The sequence below is a fragment of the Mytilus trossulus genome, chromosome 2 (assembly GCF_036588685.1).
Source record: "Mytilus trossulus isolate FHL-02 chromosome 2, PNRI_Mtr1.1.1.hap1, whole genome shotgun sequence".
Lineage (NCBI taxonomy): Eukaryota > Metazoa > Mollusca > Bivalvia > Mytilida > Mytilidae > Mytilus > Mytilus trossulus.
The window spans coordinates 25097521-25120218 of record NC_086374.1 but is presented as its reverse complement, the minus strand read 5'-3'; the positions used below and the strand labels follow the sequence as shown (position 1 = coordinate 25120218).

Here is a 22698-nt window from a genome sequence, read left to right as displayed (position 1 = left end):
CAATAAATATGACAACCAATTAAAAGCTTTTGTCGGATAACAAATTCCCAAAATTTAAATATATCAGAATCAAACAAACAATTTAAACATATTTTTCTCTCAATCCTTCCACCTTTTCGTTTTGATCTATGGACGGGTGTCCTCGACTGTTGTCTCCTCTATGGTCGAGTTGTTTTCGCTTTGACACATTCCCCATTTCCATTCTCAATTTTAATATCAAAAGTACACAAAAGAATATACAATACAATCAATTAAGTAATAGTTCTTTACTCTATTACATCTGAACATTATGGTATAGAGTCTACAAACTCAGCATTGTTCTGGCTTCAATTATATTGCAGTCACCGAACAATCTTTGTTAGATATCTCAATATCTGACTTAAGTAATACAAATTTTAACTGATACACACTTTAACACTCAGTTGCTCTTACCTGACAAATCTTGGATATTTATAGTATGTAATGTGTGTGGACCAATTTATAATTTTTGTGTTATTGTCTCCAGAAAAGACTAAGACATTGAAAAGAAAAAGATCATGTCATTGTCCGTGTCATACGTTGTATCAATAGTGGATACGTTGACAGTTGTAGTTTGACTAAATAATTACCAAACACAAGTGACTAAACGGATATAAAAGAAGTAACCATGTTCATTTAGTTATCAGATATTCTTTATAGTATAACTAATCGCCGTATTTGAATATCAAAAATAAGACAACGCGTGACCGAACGACGCATGGATTAAACGAGTGCGCAGCACGAGTTTAATCCATAGCGGCGTTCGGTCACAAGTTGTCTTATTTTTGATATTCAAATACGGCGATTAGTTATACTTTTTATTACATTGTCAAATTGCTTTTTTTTATGAAATTAATGTAGAAAATGTAAGGAACTATATGGTTTTCCTACGCATGTTTTGTTTCGACGTTATCGACGTCTTGACAACGCCTATTGTTGTATGACGTCAGAGAGTGAAATAACCACGTTTATTTCACATGTGAAATTATCGGATTTATCTAACTGGGAATTCAATGTAATTCATTGCAACCAATGTAATAAAATTGATTATCATTTATTTTCAGAATGGCAACGTTTTCTGTCGGAGGAGGAGGTCATGAGGATGGGGATTTTAACGGACCATATGATGGAAATATTCGCCATGTTGCCAAAAAGGCAGCTAACCTTAGTCTTCCGGGAACATTAGGCTCCAACTCTAGATCTTTATTTATCTTCAGTGAAGAAAACTTTATCAGAAAATACGCCAAGATAATCATAGAATGGGGATATCCTTTTAAAAAGTCATAAATTAGTAATACATATAAATGGGTATGCTTCGTTTACATAATGTTTGATACGTATGGTTTACTGAGTACGTACAGGATTACAGGTATGAGCAAACTATATCTAGTAAACTGAACAACTTTGCATGGTACCAATTTTGTTGTTTCTTGTTCGTTTATGATTTGAATAACTATTATAAGAAACTAACAGCCTAACACTCAGACAAAGTTGATGTTAGATAGCTATTATTTTTATGTCCCCTTTTGGTCATGTTGCTTTTTACGTAGTTCGGTATTTATGCGCCCTTGACTTAGAACCTTCCTGGTGATATTTATTTTATGTGTTATTTTAATTTTTTAACATAACTTAATAGTTTCCATAAATAGTCACTATAGTATTTGACACAGATATAAATGGTTACCATAGTATATGATACGGGTATGACTATTAAAGTTTAAAGATCATTTTGTGCAGATATAGTAATTAAATATGCAAACTCATTGCCTTGGGAATAGACATGTGTAGGTTAAGATAGAAAAATGATGCGGGTATGAGCACTAGTATGATTTTTTGTTTGTTTTGGTAAATATCAATGAAGGCTCTCGTTACAATAACGATTTACAAAAACACATATCAACCATACTTTGAAAGAACATTTTTTACATACAGATCGAAATGGAACAATTTAAACTCAAAAGAGTGAGATTTCAATTTAGGTAAATTTCTTGGAAATCTCTTAAAACACCTTACTAGACTAAATTGTTCGAAATACTAAAGATGTTCATGCATTGACATTTCACAATTGAATTCAAAACTGATTTGATTTCATTTTTTGTAACACATTTCCAGGAAGTATCGCAGAAAATAATAATTCGGTAAAGTTATCACCACGGATCGATTATTATTCAATTGATTTGAAAAGAATGTGATTCACAATTTTCGTAAACTTCCTTGAAGTCTCTCAGAACAATTTGAAAAAAAACAACTTCAAACCTTAAATATATATATATATATACGTAAAACTTTATAACCTAAAGGAAGACAAAATAATTGAAATGCAACAGAATAGCTGTAGTTCATCCTTATGAATTATCATCAATACAACATGAAAATGTTTGTGTTTATAAGTAAAGGGTTGGATATGTCTAAGGAAACTTGGCATGGGTGAACTTCCTAACAACATTACTTGTAATAAACATCTATCTTGGGAGCAAGCATGGGTATAGTTACGGGTGAATATAATAGGTACTCATAATAAACATGGCATTAAATAATTTGTAAACCTGCTCTACTAACAACTCTTCCATACTCATGTAAAAAAAAATTATAGATGCACTGCTCGCACTCAAACATACACATGATATATTTATTTATCGAGTATTTTCTACAAATTATATCTGCGAACATGCAGGTTTCCTGGAATATTGATTATCTTTGAAACTGCCATATTCAAGTGCTAATATTTTCCCCTTCATCATAAATAATTCAGAAACTTAATTGTTGTGTAGCAAATTACATAGGATATGTAATAATATCATTTAGATAATCGACCGAGTAGGTATATCTGATCATACGAATTATAGCTGCATCCCAATTTAGAATCAGGTTGCATGACCCATTTTGGTTTTATAAATACATTTTACCTATAAATCAATCTGCTTAAAATAAGATATTTTTTTCAAATTTCTTCCGTTTGCTCGTGTACGACATGGACAAGGGACAAATTAAGCTTATTTGACGGTGCTTAGTGAAAGATCTTCTTTTAATCAGATTATATATAAATCCGCTTGAGAGTCGGTAGTTCGCCTCTTTTTTCAACAATTTAAAGCATCTCTCTCAAGAAAAACTAATGGTCAACTTCCAATAAGAGTGACTCTTGTAGCAGTACATTAATGGATACTTTATAGAAAATCGAAGTATTACAACAACTTTAAAAATGGGCACTCTTCCCAGTCAGATTGAAACTAAATAAATTGCAATGATGTCTAGTTAAACTACTAGTATTCAACGAACATCAATTTTATCTTTCGTTTTAACACCGGAATCGCTTAGAATTATCACTTGAGGAAATATTTGGATAAATTTACAGCATAGTAGTCATATTTGGCTCCTCTACGTACAACTACACAATAAACTTGCACAGTAATTGAGTAATCAATATTGCGTTCGGTAGATGAAGATGATGGTAATAAAGCTTTCTAATTTGACTGAAGAAAGGATCTTCAGATATTCATAAAACTATCCTAACACATGTCTATTCCGTCTTCCAATATGTTATAGATTTTTAGACATTGTATGATAGATATATATACATTGTCCATCATAAATTGTTAATGATAGAAAAGGTCGTTGTCGAAACAGATATGAAATTTAACTTAACTCTACAACAATCAAAAAGAAATCAAAACTGTCCCCGCTAAAAGGACGGAATAAACAAAGAAGCCCTAAAATGTAAAAAGTAAAATAACAAAAAATAACGAATCTCGAGAAACTGAATTCTAAACGGGAAGTCCCTAAGCAAATGGCAAAATCAAAAGCTCAAACACATCACACTTTATTGAAAATTAAATTCATTTCTTTACAATTCAGTGATGGACAGACAAGTCAACATGTCCTAGTAGACCGCGAAGTTTAACTGCTGAAACCTGCTTGATATTGAGATATTCTGTAGAATCATGAATGCATTAGGTTATAAAAAGGTATCATACGTATTTCAAATTATTCAAAAATTGTGAACAAATAAAATTGAGACTGGCAGAAACGGGAAATGTGTCAATAGAAATAACTCAACCAAAGAGCATAAAATAGTTAATTATGATAGTAAAAGATAGTATATGTCACATTTCCATAAAGAAAATTCAGAACGACGAAGTATCAGCGAATAGTTCAAAATCATATGACCTTTCCTCATCTGAGCCGGATATTTTATTACTTTTTGACTGTTTCAAGACAAGACAAGACAAGACAAGACAAGACAATTTATTACAACTTAGGCACACGTATGGTGCTACAAGAGGATAACAAGTATACATCAACAATTACATAATTATACATTTGCAAGCAAGACAAACAATAAATAAATTAGCGATATCATACAATAGAATTAAAATATATAATAATTGGTTAATTGTTTTGAAATAATTTGAATTGTAGGGTGAATAAAAATGTATTTTAATACTACATTGTCATACAGTACAAATTATGAAAATATCTTATCTAAATGTCTCAAAAACGAGCACAGTTTTGTTAGAACTGGTACATTACAATGTGACAATAGCCCAATAAATTTTAATTGGGAAGGATTCTTTGTGTAATATGTAGGTATATACCTTTCTCTTAATGACATAATTTGTTCATTGGTACATGTAAAAAAATAATGATATTCGTCACCAATTGTATTTGAATCGCAGTGGCGGCATATACGATCATCCTTTGGTGTATTTTTCCACCGACCAACCTCAATAGGGATTTTGATATTTGAACATCTAAATTTACTGTATATATAACGATCTGCCACTTTAAGATTCAATAAATATTGTTCTAAACAAAAAATAGTTTTGTATGACGCATAAAACTCCCCTCTTGACGAGTTTGACAGACTGATAGAAGCTTGACGAATATACGTGATTATTCAGAATTTCCCAATATTGATTTCTAAGGAAACCCATATAGTACAGTATAGTTCAAAGTGGGGATCAATATGGGTTGCATATCTCCTTGTTATGTTTTCATTTGATAAGGTTCATTTTAGGAACAATTATTTATAAAGTAATATGTTCATGGTGCCCTTATATTACACTTGAACAGCAATTGGAAAAGAAAAAGTCATTTACATTAATGTTTTTTTTAGAAATGAAAGATTAACGATGCATTTTGAAAGGTTTTAGAAATGTGTTTTTTTTTCTCACTTTGTTATGCCAATCAGTGCCGATGTGAGCGTTCTTGGCGAGTCTTTTGTAGACGTTCAGCACGCGTCTGACGTTCAAAAATTATATAATCTTCATATTTACGCCACAACCATGCACCAAAATATACATTAAGATAATGTGCAAATTATACCCAAGGATCAACGGACTATATATTCTCAGTCGGTATGCTTTCTTTTTACTGTTGTCTATGTTTAAAATGAACAAAAAAAGATAAAATTTAGAACCACCCGAGGTTTCTTCTTTTTCATCTGTCAAAAAAAGGGGGCAGTAGTTTTGTCTGATTTTAAAACTGTGGTGTTCTGTGATGATGTTTTTTTTACTCATTTGTTACATTTAATTAAACTACATTGTATATGCAAATAATACATGAGGTACCATGTGTTCATCTATGACCTGACGATTAGGTTAGAAATGATTATGAAAAAAAAATAAAAAATTCCTTAACTGTATTACGCCTTTTGAATACATGGTACTACTAACGATCATAGCTAACTGTATTGTATTAGCCCTTGAGGAACACCTTCCGGAGTTTGACAAGACACCGCTGGCTGTTCAGCTCGTAAGTATAATTTTACTTAAATTATAACAAATTCTTGCCAAGCAGTTCAAGATTGTCTTCTAATCAGTGGATTACCCAGCACTTAAAGACTTTTTTCTGCAACTTGAGTTGGTTTTACTAGAGTCTCTGGTTTAACCAAGGACGTCATGTCGGATTACTAACTTATATATATACGTCCTTGGTTTTACAAGGCCAAACTGTCCACACGCTTTGGAACATCTGGGAACAGTATATCTAACTAATATATATGTTCCTGGGAACATCGAATTCTACTATTTACACATGCCAAGAATACAAATTGTTTTCACCAAGCCACTAAAATAACAAATTTTACAAAATGTTCACTCACCCAAGGATTTGTATAGTAAATATACAAATCCTTGACTGACACCTTACAGATTTATTTCAGTTTGCGTTCATTACACATTTGATAATACTTTTTAATAAACTCCATTGAAACAAAATAAACAGCTAGTTCTCAAAAATTATGTTCAAGATAAAATATGCAGCATTATAGTTTTGTTAGAAAGAAAAAAAAGCTGAAACGTTCAACCTAAGTTATCACGGCATTGCAGTAATTCCTAGAGCCAGTAAACCTAAGACTACTATAACACATGTGTTATAGTAGTCTAACACATGTGTTATAGTAGTCTCAGAATAAACTCATAATCATGATACACCATCAGTGTTTAAAAAAGTTAAACTATTAAATTTGATATTTCTGTTTTAGGAAGCCACTGAGTTGTACTTTTTAGCGATTTTCTGTGTAGAAGCACTGCTGAAAATTGTTGCTCTAGGATTTTGTTTACATAAAGGTTCTTATTTACGTAACGTGTGGAACATAATGGATTTTATTGTTGTAGTTACTGGGTAGGTATTTAGCTAGATCATATCGTTGTAATCAAGATAAGATAACTCTATCATAGACAACTTTTACTTGAAAGAAGAATGGGACTCTTTTGGCATTTAACAAAGCTTATAACTGATACAATTATGAACATTCTATCCTCACACACAAGTTTTATATTTGACAATGGTTGAAAATGGTATCTAAGTATGATTTTTAAAATAAGTTTCTATATAAAATGAAAGTACAGAATACATTATTTCCCCGCCAAATTATGAACAGTTTTACTACAATATAAAATAGAATATATTTTTTTTTTAAAATGATGGTAAATATTTTCTTTGTTTATATAATTTTTTCTTTTCTCAACATTTAAGTACAATTTATGTATTGTAAGTAGGTTAACTAACTGATTCTGAATATTTCCCAACTACTAAGAAGAGAGTTCTATAATATAAAGATTTAACAATCAAACACTAATCCTGTTCAGCATGCATTTAAGAACCTGATAATGAAGAACTCATAGTATGCAAAGGAGTAAACGGTTTTGTACCTTTTATTTAGGATTTTTCACACGATTTTTCACACGATTTGAAAAAGTATTTTCACATGCACATCTGTACTGAGACTACTATAACACATGTTATAGCAGGAACATATATATTGACGGGACTTGACACTAACTAATTGTAGTTGATTTTATCGTCGGGTCATAGGTAATAAAGATTCGATACGGAAACGGACATGTGTAAAAATACGGACTTGCTATTATCTTAATAATTTCTGATAATATCAATAAAATGTCATTCAAACTAGTTTTATAGTGATGCAAGAGTATAAATCTTTTATTCCGTCATTTCAAATTTGTTAAAATTGCATTCATTTCAGCACAGAATGATACAGAATGTAAACAGGATAATGAAAAAATGATGGCAATTGCCACGATGATTCTCAAATTTCCAAACAATTATAAGTCAATTAACATTAAATAAATCAAACTTATTTTGGTAATTTTATATGACAAAATATATTTACTTTGTGATAAAACTTGTTTTTATTTATGATTAGAGTTATGTGGTTAATTTACTGAGAAGTTCCGATATTTTTTCAGTCCGACGCTACCAAAATCTATAAGTCTCGGGGAGTACGAGATTTCATCAATTTTATACTCAAAAGCCTATCAGATTCATTTCCCGTTAGATATACTGTTCCCAGGTTATAGTAGTCTCAGATCTGTATCATCAGTGAAAGTATATTAAAATTTGAATTACGAAATCAAGATGTTCATCAAATTATCAATGTAAAATATTTAAATTTACTGCACATCTACTTAAAAAAATCAGTGTTCCACATGAGTGATTTAATACAAGCACAGTGACAGTGTCCATACACTTTAAGCATACTTTTAGAATAGCCATGCCAATGCCTATTAGGACACTATCAGTAATTTTAATCCGAGGCTACTATATAAAACATATGTATTATACATGTAGTAGTCTCAGTTTTAATGTAGAAATCCTTCTCTTAGCTCATGCTGCCTTTTATTTATGTTAGATATAAAATGAGATATATACACAAATATGCAAATATCTTTATCATGTTTATCATCATAAGAAACAACTAAAACATATATTGAATATTCATTTGTCACATGGTTGGTCAATTGGTCATAACAATGTTGTTTGTAAGGTTTTCCAATGGTTTTATGTTCTCCATCTTTTCCCCTATTCAATAACTAAGTCATGTAAGTGCTTACTTGAAATTAGCACCAGTAGGCTTCTTTTTTTTTTATCCTTGCTGGACAAAATGTTGGAACACTGAAATATATATAATTTTATAACATAGATTTTGATTGTTTTTTCAATTAATGAAAATACCTTTATATGTGGTTAGTACTTATCAAAGTATACATACATTAGTTAATGCAATAAGAGTTTTAATTGACTTTGCTTTGACTATATTAAGGCTTGTTTGCTAACCTTTGCATACACATATTTAAAATATTTACTAATATTTTATTTTTTTAATGCTAGCATGAAAAACTAAATGTTAAAATTAATAAACATATGGACATACTGTGCATTTGTGACATCCCATAAAGGTATTCTATGTTGGTTAGAGAGTAATGATGTTAAAACTTATTCTTTATTATTAAACATGGCAAAAAAGTAATAAAAACAGTGGTTACTTAACACAGTTTAATCAAGAACTAAAGTTAATTCCTGATTTTTAAGTGAATATGTTCTATTTTGGCATTGAAACTTCAATTGTCATGATTGTAAGGACCCTGCAAAAAAACAACAACACTGGAATATCTTTTCAGTTTGTCCAATATTTATGGTCTAGAATCCCTATTTCCCCAAGAAATGTTTAACAAAGTATATGAATACTATATGATGATAACAATAACAGCATGAACATACATTTATATACAATCCTTCAAATGTCAATTAAAATCCAAATATTACAAAGTTCATTTATCATAGTTTCCCATATATGTTTCAACATGCATACATCATATTAAGAGCACATACAATATAAACATATATACGTTATATATATTTGATAATCTTAAGTTGTTTTATCATGTTTATAATGTTGTTAAGATAAATGTAGATTATTTTTTATCCAATTATTAATATTGTTGTGAAACATTTGTTATATAAATATAGATAATTGATAAAGAAGGCACGATGAGATCTGTTCTCTAACTGTAAGCTATTGTGATGTCACAACAAAACAAACCATACCTGATGAAATGGTACAGAAAAAAAAAATTGCAGAAAAAATCTGTCCAATTCTTGTTTAAACACATCATTTAAGAAACAGATTACAATCATATCTCATGACATATCTCACTCATGAACATTAGATTTTAAATATATATTAAGTTTAGGATGCTGCATGTACATGTGTAGCATTATGTTTGAATTTGAAACTGTTTACAGAGAAATGTTGTACAAGTATACCTGAATAAATTGTTAGAATCTATATATAATTGATGGCTATGAGTAAAAAGTAGTCAAATTATTTAAGGGTTGCAAAATCATGTTAAAACTTTATTGATGTATTAAAATAATTAGATAATAGAGACTTATAAGTTTAGATATCTCACTGGTGGTGTAATAAGCATAATGTATTGTTACATTTTTGACCTGAAATAACATTTTAATCCTAGTTTTGGCAACAATAAATATTTGCCAAGAGTTGACTGGCAAATATATGTTACTCAGACTAGAATCTTTGTTGAATGCATCTTGTTGAAGAATATTTCATTTGGTAGGATCCTTGGCTCATGTCTTAATATTTATGACAAGATCTCAGTGCACAGCTATTTTGGAAGTCTTTGTTACTTTACATAAGATTGAAAAGGTTTGAAGCACTAAAAATCAAAAGAAATGATGAGAAAAAATTCCAAAATATAGATACAATGTATGGTAGAATTTCAGTTATGTTTTTTGGATAAGTATTTGATTTTGATCCCTGTTCATTATGAGGTAAATGATTTTGTTTTGAATTGAACGACACAGATCATACTGAAATTGACAATTATACCACACAGGCTGATAGAGTATGTTTTCCCATCGTTTGACCAACCAGCTGTTAGATCATTGAGAGTTTTACGTCCATTAAAACTTGTTACAGGAATTGAGAGTAAGTGCTGGTTATCCATGGACCTCCCACTTTGACCCTATTTTTGGTTCTGTAGTGAATACCCTGGCTTTATCAGGTTTTATCCATTTACTATTAGAACACAGCATATCTTTGTATAGATCTGACCCTTCATATGCTTTAGTTTGGAATAAAGAGAAATTCAACATACATGTACAATGTACTCAAATTTTATTTTGAACAGCAATCTCTTTGTAAATTTACAAAGTCATTTTAACTGTGTCTTTTCAGATGGCATCATACATTTAATAATGAACTTGTCCTTTCATAATCTGCTAACATTCATGACATTACATAAATTGTTAATTCTAGACTTTTAATACTTGCTCAAGAGAAAATATTTTTTAAAATTCTCAGTTTTAAGGGTAAAAATAGTTTTGATTAAAAGATAATTGAAAATTGATGTTTTAGGTTATGAGTGCATGTTTTTGAATTTTTAAATGTAGATGCTGATTAAATTTTAATCTGGGTATTTCCATGTACCAACTAAAAACTTTCTATCCTAAAGCATCTAATTCATATCTGTCATTGCTTCAAAATTAATGATTAAAATTATTGTTTATTTTTTGTCCATTAGGGAGATGCTGTTTCTTGATTATCTGAATATCAAAGTTAGAGTAGTGACAAGTAAATTTCATTGAATTAAAGTATTAAAAAACAAAAAGTAATGGTTGCCATGAAAGTTTTACAATATTATGCAATTTCTGCAGATGATCTTGCCACACGGAGGATTGGCTGCACAATATTATGCAATTTCTGTAGATGATCTTGCCACACGGAGGATTGGCTGCACAATATTATGCAATTTCTGTAGATGATCTTGCCACACGGAGGATAGGCTGCACAATATTTTGTGTTCTGTAGATGAGGCTGTCACTCTGAGGATAGGCTGCATAGTATTTTGTAAATTATTGATAGCCATTGTCAGTTGAATAGGCATTGCATAATTTTGAGATAAAAATATTGGATGTGTATTGATTGTTTAAAACGTGACAGATCAATACTATGTGTAAATAGATGTTAAATTTGTATAAACAAGCTAAGAGTACAAATATAGAACATGGGTACATTGTACATGTATGTAAAGTAGGGAGAAGTGTCAAAAATTAAAATGGCTCAGATAGCAGTCTAAATAAACCTGACAACAAGGATTTGAATTTTTCTATTGAAAACATGGAAAAATGGCTAGTCAATATGTTTTAATTTTAATCAAACTTTTAAGAAAAGGGGTTTGATTTTTTTAAAATTTTGAACAGTTTTTGTTTTGAAATGTTAAGTTTTTGAGGAGGACTAAGTTTTGCTTCTGTTTATTTTTGTTTTGATATCTGAATAAAGTTATAAACCTTTGACTTTTAGTGGTTGTTGAAAAAATTGCTCAAAAATAATAACATGAATTAGGGTATCCCCAAATGTAACAGGTATTTTGCAATAAGAAAAAAAGTTATAAATATAGATTGTTAATTTGAAGTCAAAGGTGTATATTTTGTCCAAATATACAAAGATTTCGTTTTAGAGCCATGCATGAATATTTTTTAATTTATATATCTATAACATATATTGTATGCTTCATCATGTTCATAGAATGTACATTTTCAGCCTTATTTTCAAACTTTCTGTTCCAACTTACAACAGCAATTGTAGTTCAATTGATGTTTTTTTTTTATTCATGGTATAACAATTTACAAAACATGAAGAGAAAATTGACTTAAGAGGCTGAAAATGCCCCCAAAGTTGATAGTGTAGCTTTCCTGATTACCCCCCTCCTAGGTGAAGGAGTTATGGTGTAGGGAATTTTCTTTTTTTCTAGGTTTATTACCATATACCCCACCACATCAAATAGTTCAATAGATCTGAGGACATTACGGGCCGTAAGGGTGTTACGGCCCTTAAAGTTAGTCTCGGGAATTCCAAGTATGTATGAATGTATATTTTATGAACATATATCTTTTGATAAATACAGTAAGATCAATTGCATATCTAATAAATTTCACACTTAGTAGTGCTTTAATGCTTTAAAATGAATATACTATACTTTTGATTGAACATATATTTGTAAGAATATCATTTTTATGGCTTTGAAGTTTGAATGCATGTTTGAAGGTATTCAGAATATATAACAGTTAACAGTCAACACATCTCATAGGAGATCTCCACAAAATGGGAAGTTGGCAGGTCTCCTTATCAGATGTAGTCTAAAGTCTTTTTAAATTTTCTTTTTTTGTTATCTGATGTTGATTGTTAAATACCACAAAGAGTAGAGAACTACAATGATAGGTTAGAAAGTCTTCTATGGAATACAGTAAATATGAATGAAAATAGATACATATTAATCTCATAATTAATAGACCATTAATTTAAAACCTAGAAATATAACTTTAAAACATTTAAATACCTATATTGATATCTTAAATATCTTAAGAAATGGACTTGACAAACGTAAACAAGTCTGCAGTTCTTTGTTTAACATATGAGATATCTAATGTTTTTTATGTATTTTTCAGGTCTTCAGGTTGTATTGAAGTCTATAATCCGGGCTATGGCCCCCTTGTTACAAGTTTGTCTCCTGGTGCTCTTTGCTATTGTTATGTTTGCTATAGTAGGATTAGAATTTTACTCCGGCGCTTTCCATCGTGCCTGTTTTAAATTAAATGTCAAATATGATGTAAATAGTGAAGGTAGGTAGTATTTATCAACACAGCTCATAATATCTGTGTCATATCTTTAAATATATTTCTACATTTGGTCAAATATCTCACTTTGGAGGTAGAGAAAATTCTGTATGTCTCCCTCTTTCAGCATGTTCAGCTTTGTTGAATTATAAGTAGTTATTTTGCTGTAAATGATGACACAAGTTACCGTCAAGCCATCATTTATTTGAAAAACAAATAAAAAATTCCTAATCTACCTGACATATTTAAGCATCATTCATGATAAGTCTTAAGATTCACTTCAAGGTTGTTTACCAAAATATTTGAAAAACTGATAATATCACAACAAAAAGTAAGGTCAAATATGAAAAGTAACATGGAATAGGTTTTTTGACAATTTTTTCTTCCAACAACTTTCCCTAGAGAGATCTCTATAACTTGGTTTTTTATTAACCAGTGGCAAATATTACATGCCTATTATCAGGACAAGAACATGTCAATAAAAATGTCAATAAATTTGACCTTGCTTTTTACTCAATCGACATGCTGAACCAGCGTTTAACAAACAGGTACTAGTTTACAAGGTAACAGTCTGCAAGGAAGACATGTCACCCTACTTACCGTTAAACACTACATGTTATTGAAGCAACAACAAAAATTTTCATTTTTGATGCAGTCATAAAATCAGTTGTGACATTAGCTAAAAAATACACACACACACACGCAAACATATGATGTGTTGTTAATATTATTTCAAAATTTAAGTGATTTTTGGTTTCATATTGTTGCTATACTTTTTCAGATAATATAGATTTAGGTGATGAAGAAGATATAAGGCCTTGTAATGACAAAATAGGTTCAGCATATGATTTAGGTGGATTTACATGTCAAGAAAACATTTCCGAGTGTCGAGGGGTGTGGGTAGGACCAAATTTTGGAATTACTAGCTTTGATGACATTGGTTATGCTATGTTAACAGTGTTTCAGTGTGTTACAATGGAAGGCTGGACTAATGTATTATATTATGTAAGTAAATAGATTTGTTCAGAATTCTTATCAAAAGGTGCACTAAAAAAAAGGAAACACAAATATGGGAGAAAGCAACCAAGGAAAACAACTGATTTACGCAATAAACTAATATATCCTGACTTCAGACAGGCACAATTATATCTTGGTCAATAAGGTTTGAAGGTCTGTGAGCACTTAACCCTACCCTAACATAGACAACGGTGTAACAACACAACACAAGAACAAACCTTATAAATAGGTTATAAAGGGCTTTCTTCATCAAATCTGTCTGAAACCCACAAAAAAACACCAAAATATACATAAGATACCATTCTTAGAGTACTCATTGACAGCTGGTTCAATGCCAATTTCAATTAATGAATAAACTATATTTTCAAAGACCTAAATATCAATCAATACACATCCATAAGATTTAGTGTAAAGCATGTGAAGACAACATAAAAAAACTTAGAAAAGCATTGCAAAAATATAATTATATAAACTGCATAGCAATACCTATTTTAGTAATGTTTCAATCAATCAAAACATATTCAGTGTTGGTACCAATAGAGACAATATATGTTTTAAAATAGATAGCCTGTCAGAATAAAGGATCAATGCTTGATTATATTGTACGGTTAAGATAGGATTTCATACAAATTGTATTAATTTTATTAAGTGTTAAAGCCAAACTTCTCATCCTTTTTTTGTGCATATAAAAGAGGTTTTAAAGTAATTTGTGGTTACAAAATGCCTTGATAATTTATCAGTAATGCAAAAGTAAGGTTCCAGACATGTTTGAATATACAAAAAATGTACAGTATATAAGTAATTGTTAAAATTTGAAAAAAATGCCAAGTTAATTCTTGTCTTGAGCTCACTACATTTCAAGTATGTAAATGAGCATATAACAGGCAGGAAGTCTACAGGAGTCGTGCACTTTAACTGTGAAAAATAGATTTCTTCATAGTGTTCACAATATTTTATTTTGATTGATTTTCATCAATAGGAGTTTGTAATTGCTCCAGACAATTTCAGTACACCATTACAACTTATTATGTACATTCAAATGCCATGTCTTTGTTAATCTCATGACGATACAGTATCATTGATCAACCATAAAAAAAAATCAGTAATATTACCAAGATTTCCCTTGAGGTTATAAGGGGCAGAATATATCTTAATACAAATATTGATTTATAAAGAAGCAAAATTCTTTATGTGTAATCATAATGCAAAATTTTTGTCATGTCAATTAGGGTCGATGCTGATCAGCATTTTTTATTGTATACCATCAGAAAATGTTTGGGGAATTTTAATATTCATCTTTTATGGATGTTATGAAATTTCTGTCTGGTAAAATTAGTATAGAAACTCATTGACTTTTCTTTGATGAATAATGCAGAATCTTTCTGATATATAAGTTTCATCGTGTCTGTTCGATAATTTATTTAAATTATAAAACTAAGTAGCTTATATTTAAATATCAAATTAAGTATGATATTAGTTTTATGCATGCAGATTTTTCCGTGCATTAGGTGTAATGGTTTTCTAATCAACTAGGGAAAAAAGAAAAGAAAAAGGACTGATATGGAACTTAAATATGGTGTAGAAAAATATCTTCAGACAACATAATGACAAAATCCCAAATACCATTTGAGTTACAATATGGATTTACAATAGAATACAGCTAGAAAAAATATACTTTGATGTAAAAACAGATAAATTGTATATGTAATAGGATCAATGACAATGACAATCGTACTGAATCGGCCATCCATGATGATATCTATATCATTCATGGTTGCAAAAGCTTGATCGCACCCTTTCTTGTATGACATCACGTCATCAATATCAGTCATGGTTGCAAAGGCTTTATCAAGCCCAGATCAGTATTACATAATATCATTTGAAAAATATCCCCTTTGAGGTATATAATAAAGTGTATATGACATGGCCTTTTCAATATCATACACTGTACCCAAGCCCCCCCCCCCCCCCCCCCCCCCCCCCCCCCCCCCCCCCCAACCAACCAATATAATCCCTAGAGCAGAGCTCTTGGGATGGTATTGGTGTTTTAGATTGACATAGATATGATATTAAGAAAGCAATATGATATTCTTATAATTAAACTGGGAATAAATTGATTTTTATGTCCATATTCTTAGATTCTTAGATTTTAGCATCCTTTAGTTTTACCTTAGGGTGTACTTGAGCACTTCAAAGTGTTGAAATCTCCATATCTATGGCTCATAAATTACGATACTTGCAAGTGGCAATCAAAGATGGTTAAATATAGATGCAATACAAATGTGTGTGCATGTGTAGAAAGTGCATATTATGTAAATTGGTATAAAAAGAAGATAGGTATGATTGCCAATGAGACTCCAAAAGAAACCAAAATGACACAGAATTTAACAACCTTAGGTTACTGTATGGCCTTCAACAATGAGCAAAGTCCATACAGCATAGTCAGCTGTAAAAGGTCTTGCATAATAAAAAATAATTATGAAGAATTTTGAAAATATTAAATTTTTTAACACTGTATTAGATACAATATTTTATCTACTTTCAGACAAATGATGCAATGGGACCATGGTTCAACTGGATATATTTTTACCCACTTATTATATTAGGATCCTTTTTTATGCTCAATTTAGTTTTAGGAGTTTTAAGTGGGTAAGTATTGTTGAATACATTATATATTACATTATAAAACTATTGAGTTCAGACTATTGATTTTGGGTGCATTTGCCTGTATTAATGATGACTTACAGATGTTTCTATTGACCTTATTTTCCTAATTAGGCTGTAGATTGACCATTCATATCATACCATCAAATCTAGTTTGAGATCACTTCAGCCAAGGACTTCTGGTTTAAAGAACAGTATTTATCTTAGTAGGTAGATAATCATCATATATTGTTAACAAAGGTTAAGTGCCCTTTATTGTGCAGATTCCACAGTCTTATTATCTACTTGATGAACTGAACCACTTTCTATTGTTTCCTTGAGAAATCACTGGGATGGAAATGTTACAAGGTGCCATTGCACTCTTTGAGTATTTAACAGTACATCCATGAAACTGCTAAGCTTAGTCACAATCATCCTTAGGATATCTGTTTCCAAAGTAGAAAATATATGATTAGAAGTATCAATCCAAATAAAATTGTTGGTTTTTTTTTTGTATTTTTTTTTTTTTGGGGGGAGGGGGGGATTTGAGGGGTTAAATAATTGCATATTCAAGAGATTTGAGTACCTAATTTTTCTGTTGTAATGTAACTACAATTTTATAAACCTGAAAAAGTTGAAATATTTAACCTAAAATGGCCAATTTACGGATAGTTTGGTAAAAATTAAATATATGTCACAGACATCTTTATACCTTAAAGTTAAATGATAAATTACACTCATTCACATCTTTTAAATAGGCATCTTTTAGAAAAATGGGGGGAAAGGCTAGCTTCATGGTTTAACAATAGGTGATGTTATACCAACAATGACTGAAAAGTTGCTCATAACCAACATTCTTTAGACCTAAACTCAGTTTTTTACTGACAACAGCAAATATTTGTCTAAAACACACTTGAACCCAGATGGGACTAGACACAATTCTGCTGTGATTTTTATGTAAACAAACTAATGTTATTAATGTTTACAACAGAACAAATGAGAAAAGATTATTGATTTTCTCTGATATGTTTAGATATTGTGTTGAGACCAGTAACTTGATTGTTTTGATAAAGTTGGTATCCAGGTTGTTCTATTGTACTTTTTAAAAGTCAAAAGGTCAACGTGATTCCTATTGTCACTTGGAATCGTAATTGTCACTTGGAATCGTTAGCATCTGTTAATTTTTCCAAATTCATTCAATTCTTCTGAAACCTTACTATAGATGTCACTTTGAACATAACTGGGCCACAGTTATCTTTTTGTTTAAATGGAACATTCATTAAAAGAATTCCTGCCTGTCAACAAATACAATTGTTAAAGACTTCAGAGGCTTACATTCTACACGAAAGGGTTTAAAAGTTCAGATCTCTAATGCGAATTGACCTACCACATTGGACAAGAGGGTATGCATGTACCATAAATCTGTCCTGACCTTTATTTAAAATCTCGTTTGTCTAAGATGTAGTTTCTCTCTATGTTTTGCCCATATAAACACAAATGAATAATTTCCAATTGTTCCTAAATAATGATATTTTGAAGTATACAGAATAACAATCTGACCTTGGCCTTTAAATTGTCATGTTTATATGACAAACAACATATATAGATTGAATAGCCTTAATGCAAGCAAATGTTGTTTATGTATTTGTTATTCTTTTTTAAGATATTGTGCCATCACATAAAAGCCTAACATTCCCTTGGTAGAAAATTGGCATTATCAGGAGAATGTACATTAAAGCCATGTTTTGCAAATATCAATGAAGTCATTCACAATCAAATGTAAACACTTCCTATTTTTAGATCTTATTGATTTCTGTGAACTCTGTGGAACTAAATGACTGTTTGAAAAACAAATACATTTGTCTTCAAATTTATTTCAATTTTGTGTAAAATCTCAGGTTTCAATTTGGTGTTTGGTAAACCCATGAAAATTTGATTAAGAATCTGTCGACTTGGAAAATGGTAATGCTATCCATCCTGTGAGTAACTAGTCAAATTGATCTATTACTCTCCTGATCAATATGGACGGCTGTAGCATGTGATATATTTCTATTGGACTGTTATCAAATTACCACATTGTTTTATTGCTAGAAAAAAACTTGACGTCACAGTTTCTCATTTCAGATTAATTGTACTAGTTTGCTGTCTTCTAAGGGCACAAATAATGGGAAAGAAATACAATTGTACCTAGTTTCTAATTTAGCTAAGAAAAAAAGATAATTCGACAGCTAAGGGTTAACAGGATAGGAAGTTTCATATATTTCATTAATTTCCTCATCAAAATATCAGAAACAAGAAGAGACTGATTATTGTTTTTTTATTGAACAGTGGTATGCTACTGTTATTCATACTACATGTGATTATTATCATTACGTACTGGTACTTATGATAAACAAAAAGAAACAATATGAAATAAAACACAGTAATCACTCAAAATAACAAATCCTGTTGATTCACATTTAAAAAAGCAGGTTTTGGGTATTTGCTGATGAAACAACCCAATTACACAGAAAAAAACATCTACAGTACTGTCTTCAAAGAAAGACGGCATCTATAAACTATGTCAAGCTCTAGATCACTGAAGTCTAGACTGTAATAAAGCTGTGAATACATTTAGCAAAGACGTACTATCAAATTGAAAATGGAAATGAGGAATGTGTCAGAGAGACAACAACCGGACTTAAGAGCAGAAAACTGCCAAAGGCCACCAATGCGTCTTCAATACAGTGGGAAAACCCAGCACCCGGAGGCGTGCTTCAGCTGGCCCATGAACAAAAATCTAATGGACGTCATACTAAACTCCGAAATATATAAAAAAAATATGAATTAAAAATCATAGTATTAAATTTCTGCCATCACCACAAGTTCTCTGAAAGTAAAAGACAAGACAAAACAAAAAGATAGAAAAGATATACTTTTTTCAACGATCATTGGCAAAGTTCTTGAATTGGGACATGCTTTCTTATAAAAAACTGGTGGTTGTTATGTACAAGGTTTCTGTATATGATTGGTGGCATGCATCTTCTCAGCTATGAAACTTATATACACTTATGTACATGCATTGTTATTGGTTTTGATGACCCATGAAAGATATGGTAAACATAGAATGACGTCTAATTCATTTTCATTTCAGTGAATTTGCCAAAGAGAGAGAGAGAGTCGAAAACCGCCGTGCTTTCTTTAAATTACGCCGACAGCAACAGATAGAAAGAGAATTAGATGGCTATTTAGAATGGATATTAAAAGCAGGTATAACTCTATATAAAAGTTTATCACATTAATCATTTTACAATTGCTTCATTGTGCTTGGTTTTATTTATTTACTTTTTGTAAGAACTATACCATACTTTTTATGAACCTGTTTTAACAGTAATTGGTTGTTTCCGTATTAGCATCATTTGTTCAGTTTTGCAATCCAAATACCCTATAGGTTTTACAGTATATAATATTGGAAGCTCAAGGGTAAAAAACTCAATAGATAAAAACATTGAATGAGAGTTCATTTGGAAGTATGACAATTAACTGAATAAGGAAAGAAACAAAGGCCTTCTACTGACTTTAAATTTGCAATATTGTTGTTTTCAACTTTTGATCGTATATTGGCCTTGAATATTGCACTTATGTTGCCTTTGCCTAAGTAAATATGTCTTGTTAATTTGTATAAAAAAAAAATAATCCTCTTAGAGAATTGTTTAAAGAGAATTATTAAAATGGGATTTAATGACAAGATATATTTCCCTGTATATATAAATAAAATGAGATCTAGGGTATAGATGAATGAGACAGAAATCTAATTGCAAGAAAGAAAAAAAAAAACCAGAATAAACCATCTCAGTCTTTAGCAATGAAAGATATAACTAGTGTCAGTCACTGACAAGTTTTCTGACAAGGATAGAATTAAAGCAAGTAGCAAGTATATACATGTTCAGTACAAACAGATTGATATTCATAGGAATAAAAAGAGATATTGGGTATTTATGTTTATAAGACAGCAACTCAACAACACAAAAAAAGGTTTCTAAAGGTCAACATACAGTCTTTAAAAAGAAGTTGATATGTATACAATATCTAAGAGTGTAAACAAATCGTGATTAAGACTGGAATTATCTACCCATAACAGGTTAAAACAAAAAACACAATGATATGAAATGACAACCACCAACAAAGTGCCTCTAGTTCTTTCCTCCAGTTAAAACAAGAACTTTCATAATATTTAATATGGTAGAATGTTCCTGTTTGATATGATTAACTGTATCAATAATTTGAAATACCTACATGTATGGTATGATAATTGTATTAACAAATTTCTATCTTTCTTCACGCTTCCTTAGAAGAGGGTATGTGATCTAGTTGTAGTACACAGTATATATATAAATATGTAGTCAAGTCTTCATATAATTTTTAATTATTCTTATCAGTCTTTATTGCATACTATGCCTAAACATTAGAATGAAAATGTCTGACTTTGAATGAGTGCATTGTGTATTGACATTTCTGATTTATTTTTATTTTCTTCTTAGCTTGAATTTTAAGAGTTTAGAATACAAACAGTCAATGACAGTGGGGTTCTTTGTATAAATTATTTGAAAAATCTATGCCATGATAACATTATCATAGACCTATTGCATGAAATTTATGATAAATTTTTACCCAGATTCATTTAAATGAAGGAATATTTTCTTTTTAGAAATCTCCATCCTTAAAGTTATTTTAATCACACTGTATGCATCATGTTAAGATACTGGTAGTCCTTGTCAGATTTGTATCAGGCAGTGTACTTGCTCGTTACTTATGCCAGGTGGCTGAAACATATTACACTATGTAGTTGAAAATTTACATTTGAGATGTTTCCTTTTATAATTGGAAGCATTTTATTCCATGTGTTCATGGATGCCTATTATGGTCATTATACTTTTGATTGTCATTTATGGTCATCATACTTATAATGGACAAAGACATATTATATTAATTTCTAGGGCAAAATAAACTAGTTTGGCAACAGTAGTTCTTAGGTCTGTGTTTGGAGTTTTTAACATGTATTGAAGCTTTTTATCATGCAACATCATCCTATCTAGTTGTCTTATTATTTTGTGAAAGTGGCTTTATTTTCAATGTCCCTACTTTTATTTCAACATGATGACTGGCTTGTATTGCCTTAGTCGGTTTTCTTTGGATTGTGATATTTTCTGTCTCTTTTTAAAAGAACATCCACTTTTATTTTTTGTCTAACTGATGAGTTAAGCCTTTTTAGCTCACCTGGCCCGAAGGGCCAAGTGAGCTTTTCTCATCACTTGGCGTCCGTCGTCCGTCAACGTCCGTCGTCGTTAACTTTTACAAAAATCTTCTCCTCTGAAACTACTGGGCCAAATCAAACCAAACTTGGCCACAATCATCATTGGGGTATCTAGTTTAAAAAATGTGTGGCGTGACCCGGTCAACCAACCAAGATGGACGCCACAGCTAAAAATAGAACATAGGGGTAAAATGCAGTTTTTGGCTTATAACTCAAAAACCAAAGCATTTAGAGCAAATCTGACACGGTATAAAAATGTTTATCAGGTCAAGATCTATCTGCCCTGAAATTTTCAGATGAATCGGTCAATCGGTTGTTGGGTTGCTGCCCCTGAATTGGTAATTTTGAAGAAATTTTGCTGTTTTTGGTTATTATCTTGAATATTATTATAGTTAGAGATAAACTGTAAACAGCAATAATGTTCAGCAAAGTAAGATCTACAAATAAGTCAACATGACCAAAATGGTGAGTTGACCCGTTTAGGAGTTATTGCCCTTTATAGTCAATTTTTAACCATTTTTCGTTAATTAAAGTAATCTTTTACAAAAATCTTCTCCTCTGAAACTACTTGGCCAAATTAATCCAAACTTGGCCACAATCATCTTTGGGGTATCTTGTTTAAAAAATGTGTGGCGTGACCTGGTCAACCAACCAAGATGGCCACCACGGCTAAAAATAGAACAAAGGGGTAAAATGCAGTTTTTGGCTTATAACTCAAAAACCAAAGCATTTTGAGGAAATCTGACATGGGATAAAAATGTTTATCAGGTCAAGAACTATCTGCCCTG

General features: G+C 30.8%; 1 protein-coding gene across 3 annotated transcripts in view; it reads left to right on the top strand.

Moving 5' to 3' along the window:
* LOC134706827 (voltage-dependent calcium channel type A subunit alpha-1-like) overlaps window positions 1-22698 on the top strand; it is a 119234-nt gene that overhangs the window by 32502 nt on the left and 64034 nt on the right. For all 3 annotated transcript variants that reach the window (XM_063566130.1, XM_063566131.1, XM_063566132.1), the window contains exons 5-12: window positions 1083-1283; window positions 5664-5769; window positions 6500-6639; window positions 12096-12199; window positions 12790-12963; window positions 13739-13962; window positions 16520-16623; window positions 19751-19866. In XM_063566130.1, the coding sequence (XP_063422200.1) occupies window positions 1083-1283; window positions 5664-5769; window positions 6500-6639; window positions 12096-12199; window positions 12790-12963; window positions 13739-13962; window positions 16520-16623; window positions 19751-19866 (1169 nt within the window). The remainder of the gene's footprint in view (window positions 1-1082; window positions 1284-5663; window positions 5770-6499; window positions 6640-12095; window positions 12200-12789; window positions 12964-13738; window positions 13963-16519; window positions 16624-19750; window positions 19867-22698) is intronic.